General features: G+C 40.0%; 1 protein-coding gene across 1 annotated transcript in view; it reads right to left on the minus strand.

The window, feature by feature from the left end:
- LOC306760935 (calsyntenin-2-like) overlaps nucleotides 1-23,895 on the minus strand; it is a gene marked incomplete at both ends in the record, with an annotated part of 361,417 nt that overhangs the window by 134,033 nt on the left and 203,489 nt on the right. Inside the window, one exon of the mRNA XM_079246988.1 lies at nucleotides 12,564-12,772. Coding sequence (XP_079103114.1) covers nucleotides 12,564-12,772 — 209 coding nt within the window. The remainder of the gene's footprint in view (nucleotides 1-12,563; nucleotides 12,773-23,895) is intronic.

The raw sequence follows: 23,895 nt of genomic DNA on the forward strand, positions 1-23,895 counted from the left end.
GTGTGTGTTTGCTTGAAATCGAATGGCTATTTAATACCAAACCCTCATGTATCATTGTCAAATTAACTGTGATGCTTTCATATGATTGTTGTAATAAATGAGACCACTGTGGATATGTCAGATACAGTTTTTATGCCATGTCTCTGTTAAATGCTTGTTGCTTCCTGGTGAAACAAACCTAATAACATATTGGTAATATGTATACAATGGACTTTTCTGCTTTATCTTTTTGGTCTGATGATGCACAGCTTTATATCGGCGTCTCCTGCTGATATAAAACCAGTTAATGAAGCTGGATTTTAAATATAACATTGTGGATGGCTTTTTTCCAGCCTAACCAGGGCTAAACTGAGGTTTTGATTACTGGTCATAAAGACAAGATAGATTGTTTTGCCTAAATTGTTTAGGTGTAAACCTTTTTGTGTGCGAAATCTGGGTTTCCTTTTCAACTCACAGCTGGATTTTATTTTGCATATTAGAAATGTCAAAGAAGCATGATTTTATCATCTAAAACCATCGCCAGAGTCCACCCATATCTCTCTCGCCAGCACACAGGTGTTGATGCGTACTATTTCTAGTAGAATAATGTGATGCCTTGCTCTCTGCTCTTCCATAAGCATTCTTAACCTACAATTACTTCAGAAGTCAGCCGGATGCGAGTGTACATTTTCTAAATGACTGCTTTGCCTCCTTTTGTGTTTCAGAATCAATTTTTAGGGTTTTATTTGTCAAAATGTCTAAATGGATTTTGCCCTTTTCATTTATATGACCTGCTTTTAGGAAATGAGCTCTCTCACACCCTGAGGTCTTCTGCAGTGTTGGCAGTAACAGCGTTAAAAACAGCATCATTTTTTCAGTACCAGAGTAACCAGAGTTTTGTCCCATCGTTGCAAAAGCCTTACCGTTTCTGAACGTTAAATGTGAAGAGTTGCTGTGGACTGATTCCATAAACTGCCCAATCCCTCGGCATAAAGTTAGTTGTCAATAAAATACTTCTTACAAAGATAACACTTGAAGTGCAGGATAAGTCTGTTGCCGTCTGTTGATCTGCAACAAATATGGAAGGTTATGTACAAGCACCTGTCTGTTTTACTCATTTCATCTGACTTGTGAAAAATACTCCAACTTCTTTGACATCAGATATAGATACTTTTTTTCATGGTAGCACAAACAGTTACTTTCCCTGGTAACAGTTACCTTTATCATGGAGTAATTCAGTTACTAACGGAGTTACTTTTTGGAGCAAGTAGTGAGTAACTAGAACTAATTACTGCTTTAAAGTAACGTTCCTGACCCTGAACCTCTGGTACCGGCCTCTTAGTTGTTCCCAAAGTCAGAACTGGAACCTTTGGTGAAACTTGGTTTCATCCCTGCAGAACCTCCGGCTGCAGGGACCTTTTCATCTTAGCTTATAGACAAACTTTTGTTTCATTTTGTTTAATTTAATTTGCTTCTTTATTTCTGTTTTATATTTGCTGCTTTTATTTGGTCTCATTGTTTACCATTTTTAACTTTAGTGTTTTTGCTCCGGGGGATCCTCATGCCGGGGGCTATGTCTGCTCGGTCTGCAGGGCTGCTCTGAGTGGCGGTGGGGGTCCAGCAGAGCAGCCCTAAGGCTGTGGTGTGGAGCCTGGCCTGCCCTGATCTGGGGGGTTTCCAGTGGCATGGTGTCTGTGGTCATGACTGACCTGACTTGTTGGTGCGAAAAGATCCCCAAGATATCCTTTCCTCACGACACCATTAAGCCGTGTGTGTGTGTGTGTGAGTGTGTGTGTGCATGTGTGTAGGCTATTTGAGAGAGATTATGATCAGGAGTGCGTTATGTTTAATACTTGGGTGTTTGCAGACTTGTTTTTAATGTGCTGAAATAGTTTCTATGGAAAGCACTTTGTGCTACTTTTTGTATAAAAAGTGTTTTATGTGTTAAATTTGGCTTGATAATAATCACTGGCTGGGGTTGTTTAATAAATTAATACAATTTTTATTTTTCTTTTTTCAACAAAATCTTGTTAAACTTTGTTTAGAACAATCCGATACATTACAGCAAATGATATAAATACAAATAACTATGATAACTACAGTAATGGGTCTGAGTGAGGCAGAAGTATCAGGGTGATGTTATTGGAACTTGTGACTTTAGTAAGAAAAATAAAGAAAAAAGTACTTAAATTAATATTTAAATAGTTTCTATATTTCAACCTGTAGTCATATGATACACATGTGGAAGAAATGATCAGAAGGACAGAAAAGCCCATTTGTTTGATGAAAATCAGCTGGAGACTGCAGGTTTCTGGTGCGTGTTGCGCTCTGATCACAGTATGCTCACTGTCAGCTGTGAAGTCAAGCCTCCTGTGCTTAAGAACTCTTTTTCCTTTTTATTGTTTCTTTTTCTTTTTTCTTTTTTTTTGACGAGTTGCTGCGATGAAGAGCTCCCAAGTGCTTTTTTCTGCTGGTGAAAAAGAGAATATGAACACATGCCTTAATGCACGCAGCTCTTAGGCAATCTAGAGTCTTTTCAAATATTTATTCTCCTGTGAGTACATTTCTTCTCTGCCTTGTTCAGTCAACATATATGTGGGTTCAATTTACTGCTCCGTCTTCTGGGTTTCCTTTTGGGAAATTTGACACTGGAGTTGGAAAGTGATGCAGCAGTAATTTCATTTATTAAAAATGTGCATCTATCTGTCTATCTATCTATCTATCTATCTATCTATCTATCTATCTATCTATCTATCTATCTATCTATCTATCTATCTATCTATCTATCTAGCTAGCTATCTATCTATCTATCTATCTATCTATCTAGCTAGCTAGCTATCTATCTATATCTATATCTATCTATCTATCTATCTATCTATCTATCTATCTATCTATCTATCTATCTATCTATCTATATCTATCTATCTATCTATCTATCTATCTATATCTATATCTATCTATCTATCTATCTAGCTATCTATCTATATCTATATTTATATCTATCTATCTATCTATCTATCTATCTATCTATCTATCTATCTATCTATTATCTATCTAGCTATCTATATCTATATCTATATCTATCTATCTATCTATCTATCTATCTATCTATCTATCTATATCTATATCTATATCTATATCTATATCTATCTATCTATCTATCTATCTATCTATCTATCTATCTATCTATCTATCTATCTATCTATCTATCAACAAAGCAAATCCAAAGAAGCAACTACAAAGTAATGTCTAATAACCTGCAACCTTCAACTGATGCAAGTGAGAGAAAAACAAACCCTGAATCGTCCGTAACAAAGAGACATCACAACACAATCTACATTTTTCAACAGAGTACAACTACAATTTGCAGATGAGTTTATTTTGGTGCATAAGCCGTAATTCTCGTAAAAATCTCGTCCCGTGAGTCTCCACTTTGAGCAGGATGGAGATACAAAATATTTTGCTCTTTGGAGCAGCTCTGCCAGTCTTCATCAGAAGATGAGAGAAGTCATCCAGAAGCCATCTCTACTTGAAATGAACTGGTCATGTGACTTCTTGCATCATACACACTGACGTGTAAATGCAAAAAATACAATACAAGTCTATATTAGCACATTTGAAAAACCTCCTTATGGAGCGTTAACACTTTTCAAATAATATTGAGCTGTTTTTCAGCATTCAGGTGTTTCTAGTCCCAGTATTCTCCTAATACTCAGTATTTATGTTGTGTGGAATTCTAGGGGTAATGGGAACACAGCTACAACCTCTGGTCGGTCATGCAGTGCAAAATGCTGCTTTCACGTGATGCTGCAGGCTGGAAAACAACAAAACAGTTGTTGAATTGTTAGTAATGTGCATTATGAATGTCAAAGTTCAGAGGAAATTCTTGGGTCCCCAAAAGAAATTTCACAGGGGAGCCCCCCAACCAGGGATTTTTGTTATGATATGGTATAACTTGTTATTAATGTCTTTAGAGGAGTTGCAGAAGTAAATTCTGCAGCTGCAAGGTTTAAATGTTTTTTAACAGCTTTTACTTCTTCTACTTTATTTACTATTTTATTTAATTCGAAGTGCCAATAAGATTTAAGATAATTCCATTCCATCATAGAAAATTAAAATAAATGCTGAAACCTGCATTATGAACCTTTAGGATGACATTTTCATCTAAGACGGCACATGAAGACTGCTGGACATGGAAAACAAATTATAAACACTGAACTGGAGTTTCTTGCAGATCTCAGATTTTTTGCTTACAAATTCTTTTATTTAGCATTAGTAGCTTTACACGTGAAGGAGTAGGAGATGTTTTCCAGGAGTACTTTTAGGATTTTACTTAAAATCCCCTTCACACTGCGATGACTGGATGATAATATGTCTGTCAAACTAAACTGCTAGTTGTCCCTCCTCCTTCAAACCCTCGGGAACAAGTACTTTGAGTTTCTGTGCTTTGGAGCCTTGACTTCGGGGGGAAGTCTGACAAAAGGGGTTTGGATTTTTAAATATTATGTGTAAGTATTTTCAAAATGTAGCTGCTCAAACAATTTTTCTAGGATCTCTTTACCCTACTTTTAAGATGAACTAAACAGCTTTAATTTGATATTATGCAAGTTATCTGTTTTTATTTTCAGCCTCCCACTTACCTCTTTCTCAGTCTCTTACATCTGTCCAAGTCTACTTATCTTTGTACTAGTCTAGGTACCACAGCTACAGTCTACTTACCACCTGGCTGCCCAGTCTCTTGCCTCTGTACCAGTCTGCTTACCACTGTACTGGTCTACTTACCTCTATCTGGTTTACGTAGCTCTGTTCAGTGTTCTTACCTCTGTACTAGTCTACATACCACTGCCACAGTCTGCTTACTTCTGTCCCGGTCTACTTTCTTCTGTCCTAGCCTCTTCTTTGCTGTTAGTTATTTTTCTGTTTCTTTTGTAGCTGCCAGATAGAAAACTTCTAATTTTCTCAAAACCTAGAGGAATCGTGTTTGTTTACAAATGAAGGACCGCTTCTTGCGCAGACAAGAGGTGAGACCCCTTTCTGTCATTGCAAAGTATCCACATGACCAATGCTTTGGCCATTCAAAGTGGATTAGCCCTCTGAAGCCCCCTTCTGGCTCAGGAACCCAAGCATTTGCCTGGTTTACCTGGGAAAGCATCCCCTCTACTAGCAAGTCATCCATTTAAGTCAGAAGTTGGAGGTTTAAGGTTAGAAATGTACATAATGTTGCTTGCAAAACACAAGCCACACTGTTATTCCTCTACTGGTCTCCTCTGCGTGTGAGGCATGATGGATTTATTGTTACCAAAACAGGGAAAAGGGGATGGATGATGACAAGACAACTATAAACCCCACTGTCTCTCTTTTCCAAAGCAGCGTGGTAATGTGCAGTTTTTACAATTACATGTTCTGCACAGCAGCTTAACAGAAACAAATAATCCACTTATCCCCTACAGGACACAGCATGCAGACCGTCTCCTGACTAAATCAACAACCTATTTTCCAAAGCAGCATTTCTTTGTTATGCTGACTACAGCTGACTACATGAAGGGAGCACTTGTAGTCCTAATGTGTCGGTTAATAATTGAAGAGTCTTCCCACACAGATGGATGACAATGCCCCACTCCCAGCCAGGCCTGGGCAGGGAGGGGGCACATTGATTGAGAACACCTGCTGAGTACAAAGTACATTTAAAAAAAAAAGACCCTCTCAAAGTTAAAATGCAGCTGGTATGAGTAATCTCGTATGAGGAACAGCCTGGATGCTTCTTGTGGGTTTTGTATGGTAGGAAGACAGAGGTGTAGAAAAAGCTGAATTATTTAAATGGGAGTTTATGAATAGAAGAATGAGCCGTAATTCATATAAGGATGTTGCTGTTAATCTTCTTGTCCCCCTCATCTCTCATTTTATATATCCCTCAGAGCCTTTCAGGATTTCTTCCTCCTATGTCCATGCTGCTGGTTCTCAGTGTATATCATTGTGCTGGTGGCTATATTTACTGCACATGCACAGAAATATCATGTTTACCAGATTAATTCTTGGCCGAATAGGATGCTGCAATGTAAACAGCCTTTTCTGACCATCGTAATATGATGACATCCTATTTGCAGAGAGAAATAATGAAATGTAGCTATATGGAGTTTAGATTCTTCACATTATCAGCTCCAGCAGTAGAGTAGCAGAGCAAGGTAATTGTGTGTGTGTGTGTGTGTGTGTGTGTACTTAATGGGGTAAACTTTAGCAATTCTCCATGTTTTGAAAGGTACAAATATAATGGAGACTTTGGATGTGTGCAAACATTGTAGTTAACATGGATGTAACTCATCAAATGAATCAAACTGATGAATCAAATGGCTTCGTTTCCAGTAAACAGGAACATGCAGTCAGGCTATTGTTGTCTGCAAAATGGGGCTAATCGTTGGGTTAATGCTGTGCGTGCACATACAGCCACTGTTTTGCAGTGTTTCCTCCTGCCTTCGTTATTTGTCTAAACACACACACTCACACACACCTTTCTGCATGAATGGGGTTGCTACTGTATTTGCTGCTGCTTCAATGACTCCATCAGCTTCTCCATGTCAGAAGGCCGTGTGCTGTGACTGCTGGTGAGGGTGGTCAGCTATTAAACGGCTGCTTTACTCTCCACAACACACTCCATTTATCAAAGTTGCATCCAAATTCACACAAGCAAACCAACTGTGAGCTGTTAATTCCTTCCATTACCCATTTATAATTACTTTTCCAGTTTCATAACACATCATTTACTCTCCAACAGCTCTGTCTATTTCAGGTGGTTGGCTACGTGCACAATAAGCATCATTCACAGGCTATCTAATACAGTAACATAAAAAATAAGATTATACATTATTTTTATTTAAAATCTATTTTTGTTTGTTATAGAAATACATTTTTGTAGATAAAGTTCTAGTGACTTTCAACATCCTCTCACCAGCTGCCAACATTGTGAAAATATTTGTGTTCAAACTATTTATGTTTTATGATATTTTAGTTGCAATAATCAAATACTTGTTTAAATCTTTCGCATTTACTTATTTATTTTTGAAGAAGCAAAAAGCTGAATCGTGTCATCGCAAGGTTTGCTGTTAAGTCCTGCCTGTAAGCCAATACAATGTCTGTCATGTGTCATGCCTCCCGCTACTCCCCCTCCCCCCCCCTCCCCCCACTCGCCTCATCTGCAAACTTAGCTAAATAAAATCACAGTTCTATGCAACATGCCAAAGTTACTTATAATTTCCAACTCCCAGTTACGCCAGAACTCTGCGGCTCGACGAGGACCAGATGGTGAGTTTGTTTTGAGCTTGTTTTGCTTTTGGTTTGGCTATTTTGAGGCAATTTCTGGTCTGTTCTTGCCTCGTCTTCCCCCATTGGACAATAAATCTATGCTGGTCCATGTGTACACCTTGCCACAGGTCTTTCTTTTGTACGGCTCAGTTGCCCTAGCAGAGTTTGGGCCGTAACAGTGAGAATACATCACATTAAATCGCTGCATTGACTCACCTTGTATTTCAGGATTGATTTTAAGGTTCTTTTAGTCATTTATAAATCTCTAAATTAGGGGTGTCAAACTCAAAATTTAAAAACTGGACAAACTTGTGGGTGAACATTGATTTTGACTGAAAAAATCTTCCAGATGTAACAATAAAATGAAACTCATTAAACCTCAGTGGAAAAATCCCATTTAAGCTGCTGTGTTTCTGCTCAGGCTCTCATTTGAAAAAGCTTGTTTTTCTCAGGGCACATGAACTCACAAACTCTCATCAAGCACTTTTTCCACAAAGGCTCTCTCACTGAAGGGCCGGGCTTATTTAGCCGTCTCTGCTGCAGTAGCTTGAAGTTGCCATGACTACGGCCTACAGAGGAGAGGGTCGTGTCCTGATTGATGCACCAAACCACCACAGGGTTTGTAATATTGGCAGAATGTGTGCTGTATCAGACCAGCAGGCCAGTTCTAGTAGTCATTTGGTATTGCTCTGTGGGCCAAATGTAATTACACTGCTGGCCATCGGACACCTACGGTCTAAAAGGTGTTGGACTTTCACTTTTATCTCACCTGCTTTTAGATTATCAGCCTGGGTAGATTCTGAGGTCCTCTGGTACCGGCCTCTGAGTTGTTCCTGAAGCCAGAACCAAAACTTCAGGGAAGATCTCGTTCTGACTCCATGTTCCCCGACAGTGGGACAGCCAGAGAAGCTCAGAGCAGCAGAGACCACTGAGGCTTCTCAGAAAAGGCTCAAGATCCACCTTTTTAGCTTAGCATAGTGATGAACACTTATTTAATCCTGTCTTAGTCATATTTCCTTTATCATAAATGTTATATATTTTTATTTACTAAGTAATAAATGCTTTATATTGTAAAGCACTTTGCGTTGCTCTGCATGTAAAGCGTTTTAGAAATACGTTATGATTAAATATTTGATTTTATAACATTTATGTAGTTACTGACAGCAGAAGAAGCGCGAGCTCCAAGTCAGTTTGCAGCACACTTGCACTACTAATACTACTAATACTACTAATACTACTAATACTACTAATACTAATAATACTACGTTGATCTGGATTCTTCCCCTTTATTAATCAGACAAAATCTTTGCCAATGACCCTCATTGTGTCTTCAGAGGTAAAATTTCATCCTAGTTGTCTTCACATTAATGTTTTCTTTCCTTTCCATTTTGCTTTAAAAATACGCAGTGTCATGACTTGCTTGCTGGAGCCTTATATAGTGAGAAAGAGTCGAAGGCTGTAACAAGACAGGAAGCAGCGATTCACATGAACATACATGAAACATGGAACTAGAGCTCAACCCAGAGCGACGGTGTGTGACAGCATGCTACAATCCAGATGAAATTACGATTTTTCATCATTATTTCAGTCCAGAATTGATGTATTTCCACTTATTGACCCTATAAAGACACACTGCATAACTTTAGCAGTTTTCCCAGTCCTGTATCAACATCTAACGGATTGATTGTTAGCCTGTGAGTCGAAACTCAACGACAAAATCACGTAGCATCAGGATGAAAAACTTGTATCGTTCAGTTTCCCAGCTTTGGGACATTACTGGGCAGCGACGGCTTGAGAAATGTGCATGACAGATGCAACTGGGTAATCAAAGAAGTACAGAAGTTTTAGGGTCAGAAAGTTAAGTAAAGTCTCATTTAGTGTTCCAGTCTGTGCCCCTGCATGGTCCTGTCCGCAATGTTTTCTATATCCAGAACCTGTTTCGAGCCAATAAAGAAAACATCTAGTTATTTTTCAATGTAAGCAGTGAAGAGCCCTATGTAAATGTAATTCTACTGGTAAAAGATATTAAGATTGGAACCATTAGCAATGTTGTATCTAGCCGAGATCTCCTCTGCCCCATTTCTAAGGGCTTGAAAGCAAAGAACTCTCTCTTTATCTGTTATGCCCTTTTTCCAACATCATCCCATACCTGCAGTCATCTTCATGCCGTCCTTCTGACTCACTCTGACAGACTGATGAGCAAATGAAAAAGAAATCTGCACGTCTTCAATGACTACAAATAAAATCAGACATCTCGTAGACGTGAGCTTTTGGCGTTTTTGAGAAGTTTTGGGACAAAATTAAAGGATATATATAGATGCTGAACCTCATTCAATCTCCATCACACACAGCTGCAACCAGCTCAGTTTAATAGTTAGTTGATAAAAACTACAAAAAACAGGGATGTGACCTGCTGATTCCCAAGCTACATGCCTTTCCCACCAAGTCGACGTTCCATCAGCGAACATCAGGAATGGGGATGAGGTACAGCCTTGTATAATCAGAGCTGGACAAGTGGAATTAAAGTGGAGAATGCAAACCCAGCTCCCTCTCTGAGTCTACAGGGATCTAAGAGCCTGCAAATGTGGAATCAGCACTTTAGGAGCTTCTCCCCTTAAAAATGGTGATCCCCACCATTATTTGCAAGTCAAATGAAGCAGTACTATCCCTGAGGTCCATGGAGTGTTGTACAAGTGTGTCAAACAAAATACCTTCACAAGACCGAGTGGCTTTAATGAATGAAAGACAAAGCCACTGAACTCTGTATTTTCTCAAACTGCTTTCTTTCATCGTTAACCATTTTTACATTTGAGGTCAGCACTACAGCCCTCAGTATACATGTGTCTGAATATCTCTGACAACAGAGTTTGACTGATACAGAAGCTTTAAAACCGCAGCATGAAACTAATGTCTTGACAAATGTCACTCAGTTAGCATTTCTCTACATTCACATGGAGGAAATGTCCTCATCTATAAAGCAAACTTCAACACAGAATTTCTCCTGCTAGTGATCCGAGTCATCTGCAGTCACTGACCAGATGACAGTTCTGCTCCTTTCACCAACTGATTGCAGATATTTCATTAGATTTTTCTGTAAAAAATCCTCCACTGAAATACACACTAACACGCTAACTTTAAGATAAATCCCTTATCTTTTATGTTAACACAGAACTACCTGAAATCCTGGTTCTGAGGAATTTATGGGTTTGTCGTACTGTTCCATATAGGTGGATTGGGTTGTGAAAGGCTGGTATCAAATGTCATTAATTACAGTAAAGGAGCTGCTTCAGTTTATACTGAAGAATGAAATACTGAGACTTTTAGTAAAAATACACTAATACAAACCTTTGTGCCTCCAGTGCCCTAATCATGAACTCTGGACCTCAAAAGCCATTATTCTGCAGTTTTAAAAGTTCCCCTGCTGCAAAACCTCAGATGTAAATTAAGAGGTCATGTATTAAGTGACAACAAGCAGCTGGAGATGCTTTTCATGATGCTTGCTTAGAGTAAAGGTCCCCAAGTCCAGTTCTTAAGATCTACTATCGTGCATCCCTTCTCTAACACACCTGAATCGCTCTAATGTCTCATTACCTGGCCTCTGCAGGCTGAATGACATGTACATGAGGGAATTCAGTCATCTGATTCAGGTGTGTTGGAGAAGTTCTCCATCTAAAAGTTGCAAGCAGTAGCTCATGAAGACCACATTTAGGCGCCCCAGCTCTAGAGATGCACCCAAAGGTTTGAGAATCTCATGACATTTCTTCCAAACCCCTACTCTACTACATTTAACTTTTACACTTACTAAGGCAACTGCAGGGGGAACTCCAGAGTTAATAGTCCAACTGGACTCCCTGCATCTTTTTTTTATTGAAATCCCCCCACAATAAACTACAAAATATTCAAATATTTCTTTTTCCCCGAAAAATCTATTTTGTCCTATATATTAGAGAAAAGGAAGTTCTCTTAGGCTTATGACACAAGCAATGACTGTGCATGAAATTTACTTACATCAAGTAAAAAAAATAAAAAAAATAAAAAAAGATAAACAAAACAACAACTAAATAAATAAAACCAAATCATTTAGTTTAGTTTCCAGGTCTGATTATTATTCAAAAGCAAAGTCAGGCTTTTTAAAGAAGTTTTGTTTTTAATTTTTTGGTCAATTTCAACTAATTTCTGTAAAAGTTGAATTTAATGCCAATATACTTCAGTATATATGAAATATTTTACCCTAAAGGGTTAATTTATTCTCGATAAGGGAACTGGGCTGTGTGACAAGTGGAACGTTTGTTGTTACATGTTCCTGAAGGGAGACTTTGTAGTGAAACTCCTCCCCAGGCTAGGGCTGTATGAAGGAATACATGTTAAGCCAGTTGTTCAATAAAATTGCACGTAACCACTTACAGTTATCGTCCATTCTGTTAAGGTAGAACGTGAAGGACACGTAAACAGAATAAGCAGGCTGCACAGTGGTGTGGTGATCAACACTGTAACGTCACAGGAAAAAGGTTGCTGGTTTGTGCCTGTTTGAGGTGCCGGGAGGAGGTTTAAACTGTGTCATAATGGCCTCTGTGGAGTTTGTTGTCCCTGTGTATGCATGGGTTGTCTCCACTTCCTTCAATCGTCCACAGACATACATGTCAGGTTAACTGAGCAACCAAAATGTGAGTAAATGTGAGCAGTTGTTCTTCTCTTTGTGTTGGTCCTGCGATGGACTGGTGACATGTCCACGCTGTACCTGCCTTCACCTGCTAATCACTGGGATGGGCTCCAGCTAAGTCCAATAAATGGGAAAGTCACATAGTGTGTATGATAAATGGGACTAAGCAGTATAAAACCTGATGTATGAATGGAAGCAAAATCCACCGGTGCAATAGGAATTTTAGTGTTTTTCCCAATTATTTTTTTGTAATATGTGCATAAAATGATTCCAAAGAGAAAAACAAAGAATACCAACAGTGCAACAAGTTATATGGTTGCACTGCTAGATGTATCGGCAGTGTGTGGATTATATAATATGAGTGTTGAAAAGAAAATTCAAGAAAAAAACAAAAATTTTCCTTAAAATGAAAAAGCGAATCTTTTAACATATAATAATCTAGTTGAACACGCTAGTATACACATCTTTCCAGATTTCAGTTCAATTTGTAAGACATTGCTGAAAAAAATACTAAATGGTAATAATACCAAATGTGTTCTAAATAAAGATGTTATAAAGTGTTTGTGATTCAGTGGATATCATAGATGACAAAGTTTCTTGGTAGTGCTATTTCATCAATTCTACTCACCATTCCGATCTATAGCGAAAGGGGTGTTAGTGGCGGTGATCTGGTAGTTACAGATCTGGCTGTACTGTGGGGAACAGTCCTGATCTGTGGCCTCCACTTGCAGGATGCTGTCATAAATCTTGCCTTCTGTCACTGCAGCTCGGTACTGTGTCTCCCGAAACACTGGAGCGAACTCATTCACATCGTTGACCTGGATGTGCACCACTGCCCTGCAGATGACATGGAAATTTGAAGAGAAAATCTTAGGTTGATATAAGATAGTATCATCTGCATAGTGTGTAATCAGACTTATAACAGTATAGTTAAGCTTGTTCCATACTCCACGAAAAGCAAGAACTGAGTTCTTGCTTATGAGGCTGCAAGAACAAGAAAAAAACTTCTTGTTCTTCTGGTCCATACATCCTCCATGTGAAGCACGTCTGCAGCGGGGAGGGATCACTGCCGGGGGCGATGTCTGCCTTTATGTGCAATGAACCCGCTTGTTACCTCCACCGAGGAAGTTATGTTTTTCCCAGCGTCTTTGTGCTCAAGATAACTTAAAAGGTTACCGACGGATTTTAATAAAAATTTCAAGAGTTGTTGGAAATGTAAAAATGAAGAACTGATTAAATTTTGGTGCGGGTGGTGCACGCGGCTGGGTCCAAGTGTTTAATGCCACATGTAAAAATGTTGATACTTTCTCACCACCTCGATCAGCTGTGTCATCAAAACAATCCGTTTTACCTGCAACAGCAAAAATGCGGAAGCAGCAACTCCGCTTCATGCTTTCTCCGTGTTAACCACGCCCACCTCACATGTCAGACCAATCACACGATACTTCTCAGAGCCCCGCAAGAAAAAAGTTCTGCCAGCCCGATGTGTCGAGAACTGTCTTCAAACGCGTCTGCGAGAACAAAATGACGTCATTTTCTTCTCGGAGCCTCGAGAACAAGAAAAAAAGTTCTCGCTTCTCGTGGAGGATGGAACAAGCTTTACTTTAAGACAAAAGAGAGGTTTGCCTTTCAGTCACAATACATTTGATGGACAACTCCAGCTGCAGTGCTGCTTCCCATGTGATCAGCTTAAAACATTAATGCAACACAACAAACATACCCACCCAACCTGGACAGTCGATTTATGATGTTGCTTGTGGCTGAAGGGTCTTTTTGTCATTGTTGTTTGTGCTGTTTTATCTTCATTTTTATTTGACTTTTTTCCACAGTAAAAATAAAAAGTATTGAAATGAAACAAAGTAATCTTACAGATGAGAGGAGGTAATGAACGTATCCAGGGTTTTCTGTTGGATCCAGTCTCATTGCTGCCTGATTCAAAGCTTTTATGAGGCTAAAACATATTTGATTATTCTATTTCTGTTACTCATATTTTTACTTTTTGTCAATCAATGTCTGACCTGACCCAAACCACAGAATTTACTATGCTGCTTTTGTTCCTAATAAACTGTCTCATCAATCCACATGCCAGATTCTTGCTCCCCAAAGTTTTCCATTCATACCGAACTGCCGCTTTGAGCCATTTAATTTAGCAGTTTTTCATGTTAATTTACACATCAGTAGAGGAAGAAAACAGTCCATCACTTTAAAATGTCTTCATTAACACTCCACTGTTCCATAAGCAACAGATTGCATAATTAGGCCTTCAATTAACTGACTGGCAGCAAGTGATAAATGACAGCAGTAAGCAATAATCCTTAACAAATAGCCTCCGACTACTGTGCTTTATGATAAAAAGAGGTTGAAGACAAATATGTTGTTTAAAGGATTAGCTGTTGGACATTGTGATGATGCTGAAATTATCCTGTTAATTATGCATTAATTATCGCTCCGACACGATTGGTGTGAGACTGGACATGAAAGAAGACGACAGTGAGGAGGTTGTTGATGCTGCCTTATCGCTCACTGTCACACTACACCAGCATAGGCCACAGTCTGTTTTCTTTTTCCTTTTATTCCAAGCCATAAACACAGATAAGTAGTTTGACTGGATGAACTGAAAGATGGAATAACATGGTGAGAAAATAAGAAAAGGATGAAGACATCAGGAAAGAGTTGTTGTAGAAACTATGTAGGTTTATTCAAATAGTTGAGGAAAACACAAACATTTATTTCAGTTCTTTGATTTCTATTCATGTTACAGTCTTCTACGCAACACGGTCCTGTAGAGTGTCAGTGCTAATCTCACATGGGATCAATTCATTAATGTGACCAGGACTAAGTACACAGCTGTATCTTGTAGTGAATGATTTAATAGTTTCTGCATTGGTGCTACATCCCAAACACATTCATACACACTATGTGACTTTCCAACCTTAAAGCTAGGTAGTAATCTTCCTCAGAGACATTTTTTTTTACTAGGTGAAGTGGTTCCTAGTCCTGATAGTAGTCTGTACATTTTGTAATTATGAAAAAATATAATTAAACTCCTCAGTTTACTGTAAATCTGTAAAAACTCTGACCAATCCAAACATTAGGACCAGAATGGAGTTTTTCATTTCCTTTATAAATAAAGCCTTGGATCAGACAAGGAGCAAAACCAGAGGGGGAGGAGCCAAGACAGGGTGCCACTCTCAAATGTTCCTAGCTCCCCAACATGACCTACCCCAGCTTCAACAGCTGGAATTCCAGACTCGTATGATTACATGGTGACATCAATAACGTGCATTTCTGGAGCTGGAAATGGAAAATCTGCACTTCACAACTTCTGTTTCCAGGACGCCATGTGGGGTTACACGATGTCAAACGCTTCAAGCAGATATCAACACAAACATTCTCAGAATGCACAATGGCTGATTTAGTGAAAAAATAAAGGAGGACATTAAATAAAGGAAGAGAGGAAAAAGACAGAGAGAAAGAGTCTAAATCAGTCTGCTTTTTACTGGTTAGAGATGCCAAACCAGCCCAGTAAAAATGCACTGCAAAAATCTGGCAGTTACATTTTACCTCTATAGGATTGTATGATCGCGTGTCATACCAGGAAATCATATTTTACCATGCTAGGTTGCTAACAGATCACACAGACTGTGCAAACAGGCAGCATTTTCCATGTTGTCAAGCAAGATGAGACTGATTGTTTTTTATAGTATGTTAAGAAACGTTTATTCTACTTACTAAGTAAATATGTGCATGTATGTGTATGAGACATGATAACAGAGTACACAAATGAAGATATTTATGACAGTGATGAATCACCGAGCCGGAGGATAGGTGGGATGTTAATGGTGATGCTAACAGCAGCAGAAGAGGGTGATAAGCAGTGTTGACAGATGACTATAGCACCAGCGTCTGCAGTAAATCCCTCAGCCAGCCTTGTTGTGTCATATTAATGCTGCTCTCTCAGAAGCATTACCCCCCCCCCGCCTCAGCAGACTCCCCAGCGGTGACGGAGCAGACATATGCTTCTCTCCTCTTGGGGCCTGTGTTTGTGTGTGTGTGAGATTAAGTATTAATGCACACAAATGAATGATACATAACTAAGCGTAATAATTGTGAAAATGTCTCCATGAGCATGTGAGCGTGCACTTCTATGCTGATGGCTCACATCTGGCTCCAACAGACGCCTGGCTCTCCAGGGCAAGTGTGTGTGTGTGCACTTGTGTGAATGTTTTCATATTCCTAGAAGCTTGTTAGGCTTAACCCAAGGCCACGGTCGCTCTCTGTGACAGGCGTCAGCAGAGAGCCAGTAGAGGTCCACCTGGTCCAGAGGGACACAGGAAAACAGTGGGGGGGGTTAAATGACGCCGTGGGTGGAAGAATGATTACGACACTAATGAAACAAAGTGCCAAAGAGTCGCGGGAAGGATTAGTCTGAACATAGTTCTGATCAAAACAATCTACACCGGTTGATGAGAAAACTACAGTTAAAGCCCTCCTTTAGCCTGATCTACAGACCGTGTCATGTATGGGAATACTGGTGAGAAGTAGCTCACCCAGTGAAAAATGACAAGTCTCCATCAGAACAGGTTCTGCAGTTTAAACTTGTGATGTGATGCTCTGCAGGCGGTTTGGTCCACTTCATCAAAATGCCGCGTGTAAACGAACCACGTAAACTTCTTTGGAGCATAAATGAGCCTTAACACTCGACTGGGGGATGAGCTTAAAGGGGTGTTATTATTGTATTTGGAGTTTTCTGAGCTTTCTACAGTGTTACAGTGTTGAATCCTCATCAGACATGTGAACGGCACTGTTTTTTTTATCACCTAAACGCATGTTGGAGTCTGATTTCCAGTTCCAACACACTCTCCATTCGGTTTCCATGGCGACGAAAAACGCGTCGTTTTAGAGAGTTTTTTCTACTTGGAAATCCTTGTGACGTCCCGGGGGATAAGGTTCGGTGATTGGTTACCTTCTACTGGTTAACAAGGGCATGTACAAATACATCAGGCGGGTGGAAAACGTGGGATAAAGTTATTTCCAACGATGGCTGGTGAGTTTACCAAAGAGAGACATCCTGCTGCATTCCTTGCTGTGGGTTGCTGTTTTCCACTTCGTTTTCAGGGTCTGATTCAGGTTCCAACATGTAGGGCTGTATGCTATGTGTTGGCATTGTAGTTTGTTTTTTTTTATTGAGTTCATATTAACCTAATCCTTCTGTTTATGAGATGTTACAATGACGGCGAAAGCAGGTGCGGAGCGCGCTCCCGATGTAGTGCAGTGGCGGGAGGCGGGGCTTAATGCGGAAGAGTCTCAATCCACTGGTTTTGCCCGCAGGCTGATCTGACAGCCTACGGAGAGGGTCGGTCTGAAGTAAATAAAGCCATTTGTGACAATAAGTCGATCAATCCCAGCCCTTCTGGTCTCAGAAATAAAAATAAATTAGCCTGAAATGCACAAAATAGTTCCACTTTAAGTCCCAGTTTGATGTCAAATTCATGCAATCACACTAAAAGACACAAGCAGATCTATCTATTTTAGTCAAAGTTTTTTATGATTTATCGGCTCAGCTTGGTGAAAGATCAAGTTTGATAATTTTGTTAAATTCACACTCTTGAAGAGGAGCAGCCCACCAGGATGTCAGCAGCATGACTGAGGTAAAAGATGTTAGTGGACTGGTTGCTGCGGTCCCTTGTTGCTGTGGTCTGGTCGAGTCCTGGTGCAGGCGGACCTTAGCGGGCTCCACTCAGTGTGTGTGTGATGATTAAGAGAGGTGTTGGAAATATGTGTGTGTGTTTGTGGGAAGGGTAGGGGTGACTGGTTATTCTTTATAGGGCTTTTATAATGTGTAAAGCACTTTGTGTTACATTCTATTGTATGAAAAGTGCTTTATGCATAAAGTTTGATGTGATGTGATGTGATTTGATTTTATAGAGTAAGTACGCGTAGCAAGAACCAAATGGGGTCTAGGTCAGATCCCTGGTGGACATGGCATGATTTTATTGGTGTGGCATCCTGCTATGAGCTGCACGGCGGGTCTGGTTAATACGAAGAGTCTGGAGCATCATATTGTCTAATAGTCTGATATATTTTCATTGGTGCATTAACAACTGTATTTAATCAATATCTGACAATCAAATAAAATATATTCAGTATAAGTCTAAATGATCTGGACAATATTTATTTACACATAAAATCAAACTGAATTTAGATTCATGGCAGCTGATTTGTTAAATGACCCATGATATAAAAGTAAGACAATGTTTCAAAGTCCGGGAAAATGAAGAAAATGTTCTGCTGCTGAGTTTAACTAGAGAGAATTAAAAGTTGGAATCTTTCCTTTTCTGTTTCCCATTTTGACTCAACAGTTTTTTCCAACTTTACAGATAAATCTCAACAACTGTCCAGTTTCAGAAACTGCCTTTCCTCTCCGAGAGAGAACCGAGCTTCTGCTCGCCCTGCCAGGATTAAAACCCGTACCTGGGAGGAGGAGGCGGGGCCGTTCTCGTGCACATGTGCTCTCTGGTGAGCCTGGAACCATGTTTTGTTGTTTCATGTTTCCCCTCCAGCTGTGTCTCTGCTGCTGCGCTCCTGCATTCTTTAACAGCTCCTTCATCAGTAAATGATTTATGTGTCCACTCAAAATCCAAACAACCCTGAGAGAACGTTGATGATCACGCTGATGAGGAGTCAAAGTGTGCCTCTGGATCCTGTGGACTGGTTATACTGGGCTCTGAGTCTTCTTATGTCTTTTATTGTGTACCTCATAAAGACGTTTTACATAAGCAGAAATGTGAAGAAGAATGAGTCCATTCTGGATGAAATGCTCTCCTTCTGCAGTCCACCTCTCTTTCTGTGCAAATCACCATTTCTGCTTTATTTTCCTCTCTATGTCCATCTCACCCCTCTTCTTTCCACTTTCTCCATCTCATCTGTTTCTCTTCATTTATTTGATCCATTTGTTTCTGTTTCTGCCACCTCTTCCTGTGTTGTCTTTAAAGGGGCATTCACACCAGGAGAGTCTGATTGGGTGGAGATTTCTGAAAAGTTTCACAACTTCCTTTCGTTTAGTTTGTCTTTGAACTGCACTTAAAACAAGCAGACGATCCGTATGAACGTCACAAAGTTAAAAAAGAAAAACCTGCTTGCTCCAACAAAAACACAGTTTTGCAGGTATTCTAGTCAAACAGAAACATGTCAGCTCTTTGTGTTTAGGATGGATTGTTCTATTCTGGTTTATTATTGCTAATGCAGCAGTAAGGAGCAACTCGGTGTGTCACCTGCCTGCCCACAGTGTAATGGCGTGTTGGTGTGGATATCACATTGGCATGTAGCAGTGGTTACGTCAAATTCAAAGCTGTCTTCTGAAAACTAGAATAAAATCATTTCTATGAACTGCAGGGAGAATAAAGTTACCAATAAGTCCGATTTATTTTATTTTTACTCATTAGAAGAGGCTGAAAAATGCTACATAAAGCACCATTGTGTCTGAGTTAGTAGCAGGTGCATCTGTGCATCAGGAAATAGTTCACTGACAAACGCTCTGTGATTAAATGTGCTAATTTTTTTAACAAGTTAATTTTCCTGTAATTAATCTTAATTAACGTGTTTATTTCCCACCTCTAAATAAACCATATTGAGGAATTTTCATGCTTTTACAAAAATCTGTGAGGTTAAAACTAAAGTCTGCACCGTACCAAGCAAGCAGTGATGCAGTTCTCTTCAGTTCCATGTTAGACACAGTCTAGTTCTGGGATTTGCTCCGAGGTTTGGCTGCAAGGTGGTGTCGTGGTTACCACTGTAGCCTCACAGCAAGAAAGTTGCTTGTTCGAGCCTCGGCTTGTGGGGAGGACGGTTAGAACGGTGGCCTTTCTGTGTGGAGTTTTGCATTTTCTTCCCGTGCATGTGTGGGTTTCCTCCAACTGTCCATAGACAAGCATGTTAGGTCTAACTTGTCCGAGGAATGAGTGTGAGTGTGTGTGTGAAGGGGATGTTTGTCTCTCTGTGTTGGCCCAACGATGGACTGGCGACATGTCCAGTGTGTACCCCGCATCTCACCCAGAGACTGCTGGGATCGGCTCCAGCTTCCCCGAAACTCTTAATTGGACTAAGCGGTTCAGAAAACGACTGACTGATGAGTCTATAGGTGGAGGCCTTTCAGACCAAGACGCTACATTATGTGAGGTGATTTCAGCATTTTGTAAACTCGGCTTTTTATCACAGTTCAGATTATTTTTAAAGTTATAAACAGGATTTATCTTTGTGTTCAGGATGAGAAGTTTCAAAGTGCCTTCACAGTGTCAGGTGCTGCGTGTTGAGACGTAAAACACACTGTGGTGTTGTGTATGAACTTCCATTGTACATTAGGCAGGAAGATCCACTTCCTGTTTTAGGTCTTTCCTTACAACACCTTATTACTCTGTGGCTTATAACCTCATAACCTTATAACCTGTTACCTCTTCATGTTTTATGGTTTTGATGGTTTTATTATGGCGTTAATATGAGTTCTGGCTTTATGTTTTACCTTCTGTGCAGCAGTTTGGCTGACAGTATTGATTTTTAAGTGTTCTGCAAATAAAAGTGGATTAGACTGAAAATATAGCCGTGATAATAAATGGGTAGGCGGTTGTTTAGTGTAAGATAGCAGAGCATCACATGACCGTATAGCAAGTGACACTTAATTATGACACTAATGATGTAAGTGTTAGGAACAAAGAAGGAAAGGAAGGAAGGTGAAGTGGATAAGTGAAAAGATAACAAAAAGAAAACCTATTATGAGCAAAAATTGTCCTCTGACAGTTGATATCAGGACTTTATACTGTGTTTGTTCACCAGTTGTATCACATAAAGCATAATTCCAAAGCCAAGCTGGAGGTAGGGTTGTTAAGCTGATTGACTCCAATCAGCAACACAGTTTTTTTTTTTTTTTTTGTATTTGCTTCACTTTATTAGTTTGATAGGAAACACAATTTGTCTTCTGTTTTTGTCAATATGCTATTAGCAAACCATTGTTCGTGATTTGCAGCTGAGTTCCAGCTTCAATGTCGGAAGGAATTAACCTCAGAACTGTAAGTGGTTCCGACAAGAGAGCTGATTGCCAAATTGTATACAATCAGTCAGGGTATTTTAATCATCTGCCTTCAAATATTATTATGGAAATAACACTAAATTATATTATTTTGTTTTGTTTGCCAATGTGAGGTCTTCAAAACTCATTTAGCTTATTTTCTCTTAGATTATTTGGATCCTACAGTGCAGGGGAAAACATCCCTTCAGACGTAAAAGCTAAACTAATTTATTTTTTTTTTAATTGTTAGTTAAATGTTCTTTTCAGCAGGAAAAACTAAACGTAACTCGTTTCCAAGTCAGACAGGAACACGAAACCACTGGAAAGGTTACTGGTTAACATCGCATGCATTGCTTCACCTGGTTGCACAGCATTGTTCTCAGCATATTACATGTTCGTCTGTACTCATTATTTATCAGCGTTCAACTGTGCACAGCCAACCACACAAAGTCCTGGATGCCTCCAGTACACACACATACACACACACACTTCCAAATGCAATGAAAAAGCAAAAGGCTCAATTAATCTTTGTTAAGAATTAGCCTAAAGCTTGGATCGTCACTTTCCTTGTGTAAGACTGGGATGGAAGTAAACACAGCTAACTATAGCAGGAGGATCAGAAGCACAGCACGGGTTCAAGCCCTGTCAGTGTGCAAGGAAATCCCACTTCCACACTGACAGCAACCCTCGGGCTCCACGGCGGGTCTCGGTTAGAGTCAGTGTATTCTCAAGACGAGGTTATTATCATGCATTGTAATTCAGTTCATTTTTAAGCTCTATGAGATAATTCTGTACCAGATAGTACAGATCTGACTCCTGACCATAGACTATATATAAAAGATGGGTGGAGCCTCTGTGATGTCAGCCGTAGGTTTCTGAAGCGCTGAATTGAAGCTCGGTGGGCGGTTCCTACCATCACCATGTTGGCAGTGTCATGCGTGTTGTCTCGCCCAGGAAAATACAAATACGGACAAAGAGGTGGAGCTAAGAGGGGAGCCGTTAGCATCATGGCGGATGATTGACATCGAGCGAACTCTGAGCTAAAAGCTAACCGAGCTCACCCCGAGATAACAGGAGCTAACTAGCTAACGGAGGTAAGCGGGCTAAAGCTAAGTCACGTTGTTAACCAGCTAAAAGCCGCGGTTGTTGTACGTTCTTCTTAGTTGAAGCCAGGGATTGGTACCTGTCAATCAAAATGACACGCCCCTAAATATGCCGAACTTTAAATGGGCAAGTTAGAAAAAAATTCACTCCCCCCACAGTTGTCATGAAGGTAAACCTGACCTATAAACCGAAAATGGATTTTTGAACCAGGCTGTAAACATGTTTATTTCTGCTGTGAAGTTGGCCTTTTTAACATGGGAGTCTATGGGGATTTGCTCTGTTTTGCAGCCCCTAGTGGATGAAGGGGGAACTGCAGTTTAATGCACTTCCGCATAGGCTTCACTTTTAAACGCCAGAGGTTGCCGCTTGCTCCTGACTGATGTCCTGGGACACATGACCAAGACAGCGATGTTACCTATCACGCTGAAGTCCAGAACAAATGTTTTTAACCCTTCAAAAAGTGCTGAAACTTCCCCCAGCTCTGCTCTGCAATGGATTGCTGGCCGATGCCCAGTACAACCCGTCGGTGGCTTAAATCTCGAATAGAAACCTTCATCACTTCCTTTTGTTTTGTAACCAAAGCAGACAAGCACAGATGGTACAACTCCAAGCAGAGCACATTTATCATTTTAACAAGGAAACTATGCTCTGCCATTACATCGGCTGAAGATAAACAACATATTTCTACATCTTTTTATGGCTTGCCTGAAATAACCATCACATCAACTCACAGGTTTTGACAGAATGAGGTTTCACTCATATTAGCATCAAGTGTGACAAGCGTGAAGTTAAGATTCTTGCTAGAATAGAGCCGACACGTTGACAGAGTACTATCTGCGTGGAGTCCCCCTGGTCCTTTCACTTCAGAAATGTATCGTGACAGGTTAAGCTAACGAGCCGCGGCTTCTGGCTCACTTATCCCCTCATCAGAAAGTGACTGCTTTCTTTTTTTAAAACTTCCCAACGCTGAGTTTGTTGTTACGTGGGTGCCTCTGTGTATGTGTGCATTTGTGTGCAAGTTAGTTATGAGCTTCAGAATCAGCCCATCTGCCGCCAGCTAGGCTGTTTGTGTTATTCATATGTAAATGTCGGCACATCACTGCGAATTTGACTCAGCATTTCAGTGTGTGTGTGTGTGTGTGTGTGTGTGTAGGCAAGCATGACCTTCCCTCAGCTGGCTGTTTTTAGAAGGATAATTAGCCTCTCCAAACTGCGGCGAGGTTACAACATCCAAGCCTCTAAGATTAGCTAATGATGACTTTAATAACTACCGTGCTGCCGAGCAGAGTGTATGTGTGTGTGTGTGTGTGTGTGTGTTTTTGTGTGAGTCTTGCTGGACACAAACATGAGAAAGCTTGCTCTGTCAGGGCGTAAAATGTCCCTTACACCTAATTAATCTGTGTGGATGGAGCAGTATAATACAGAGGTATGACGGTGAGGACAGGTCAGTGCAGTGTTCATAGAAAAATGGTTTTCAGATGCTTTTTATTGAGATCATTTGCTGGTACATGAGCTGCACACCTCCCAAAGGCTCACTGCTGATCTGCCTTCCGGCTTCTATCCATTTTCACCATGAAACATTGTTATTGTGATGCTGCTCCAAAATATTAGTTTCCAGACCATTTTGCTCATAGGAAGTAGTCTATAAGTTTGTCCTCTTGAGTTACAATTGTCAAAACTTCAACTAAGTTGAAATTCAAATCTTTATTTGATTATGCGTTAAAGGTGTAATTAAATAAAACTATGAGTTGAATTCTTACTCTCTTTTAGTGATTCATCTTCCGACCTTTTCTGC

Source organism: Telmatherina bonti (assembly GCF_933228915.1).
Source record: "Telmatherina bonti genome assembly, chromosome: 9".
NCBI lineage: Eukaryota > Metazoa > Chordata > Actinopteri > Atheriniformes > Telmatherinidae > Telmatherina > Telmatherina bonti.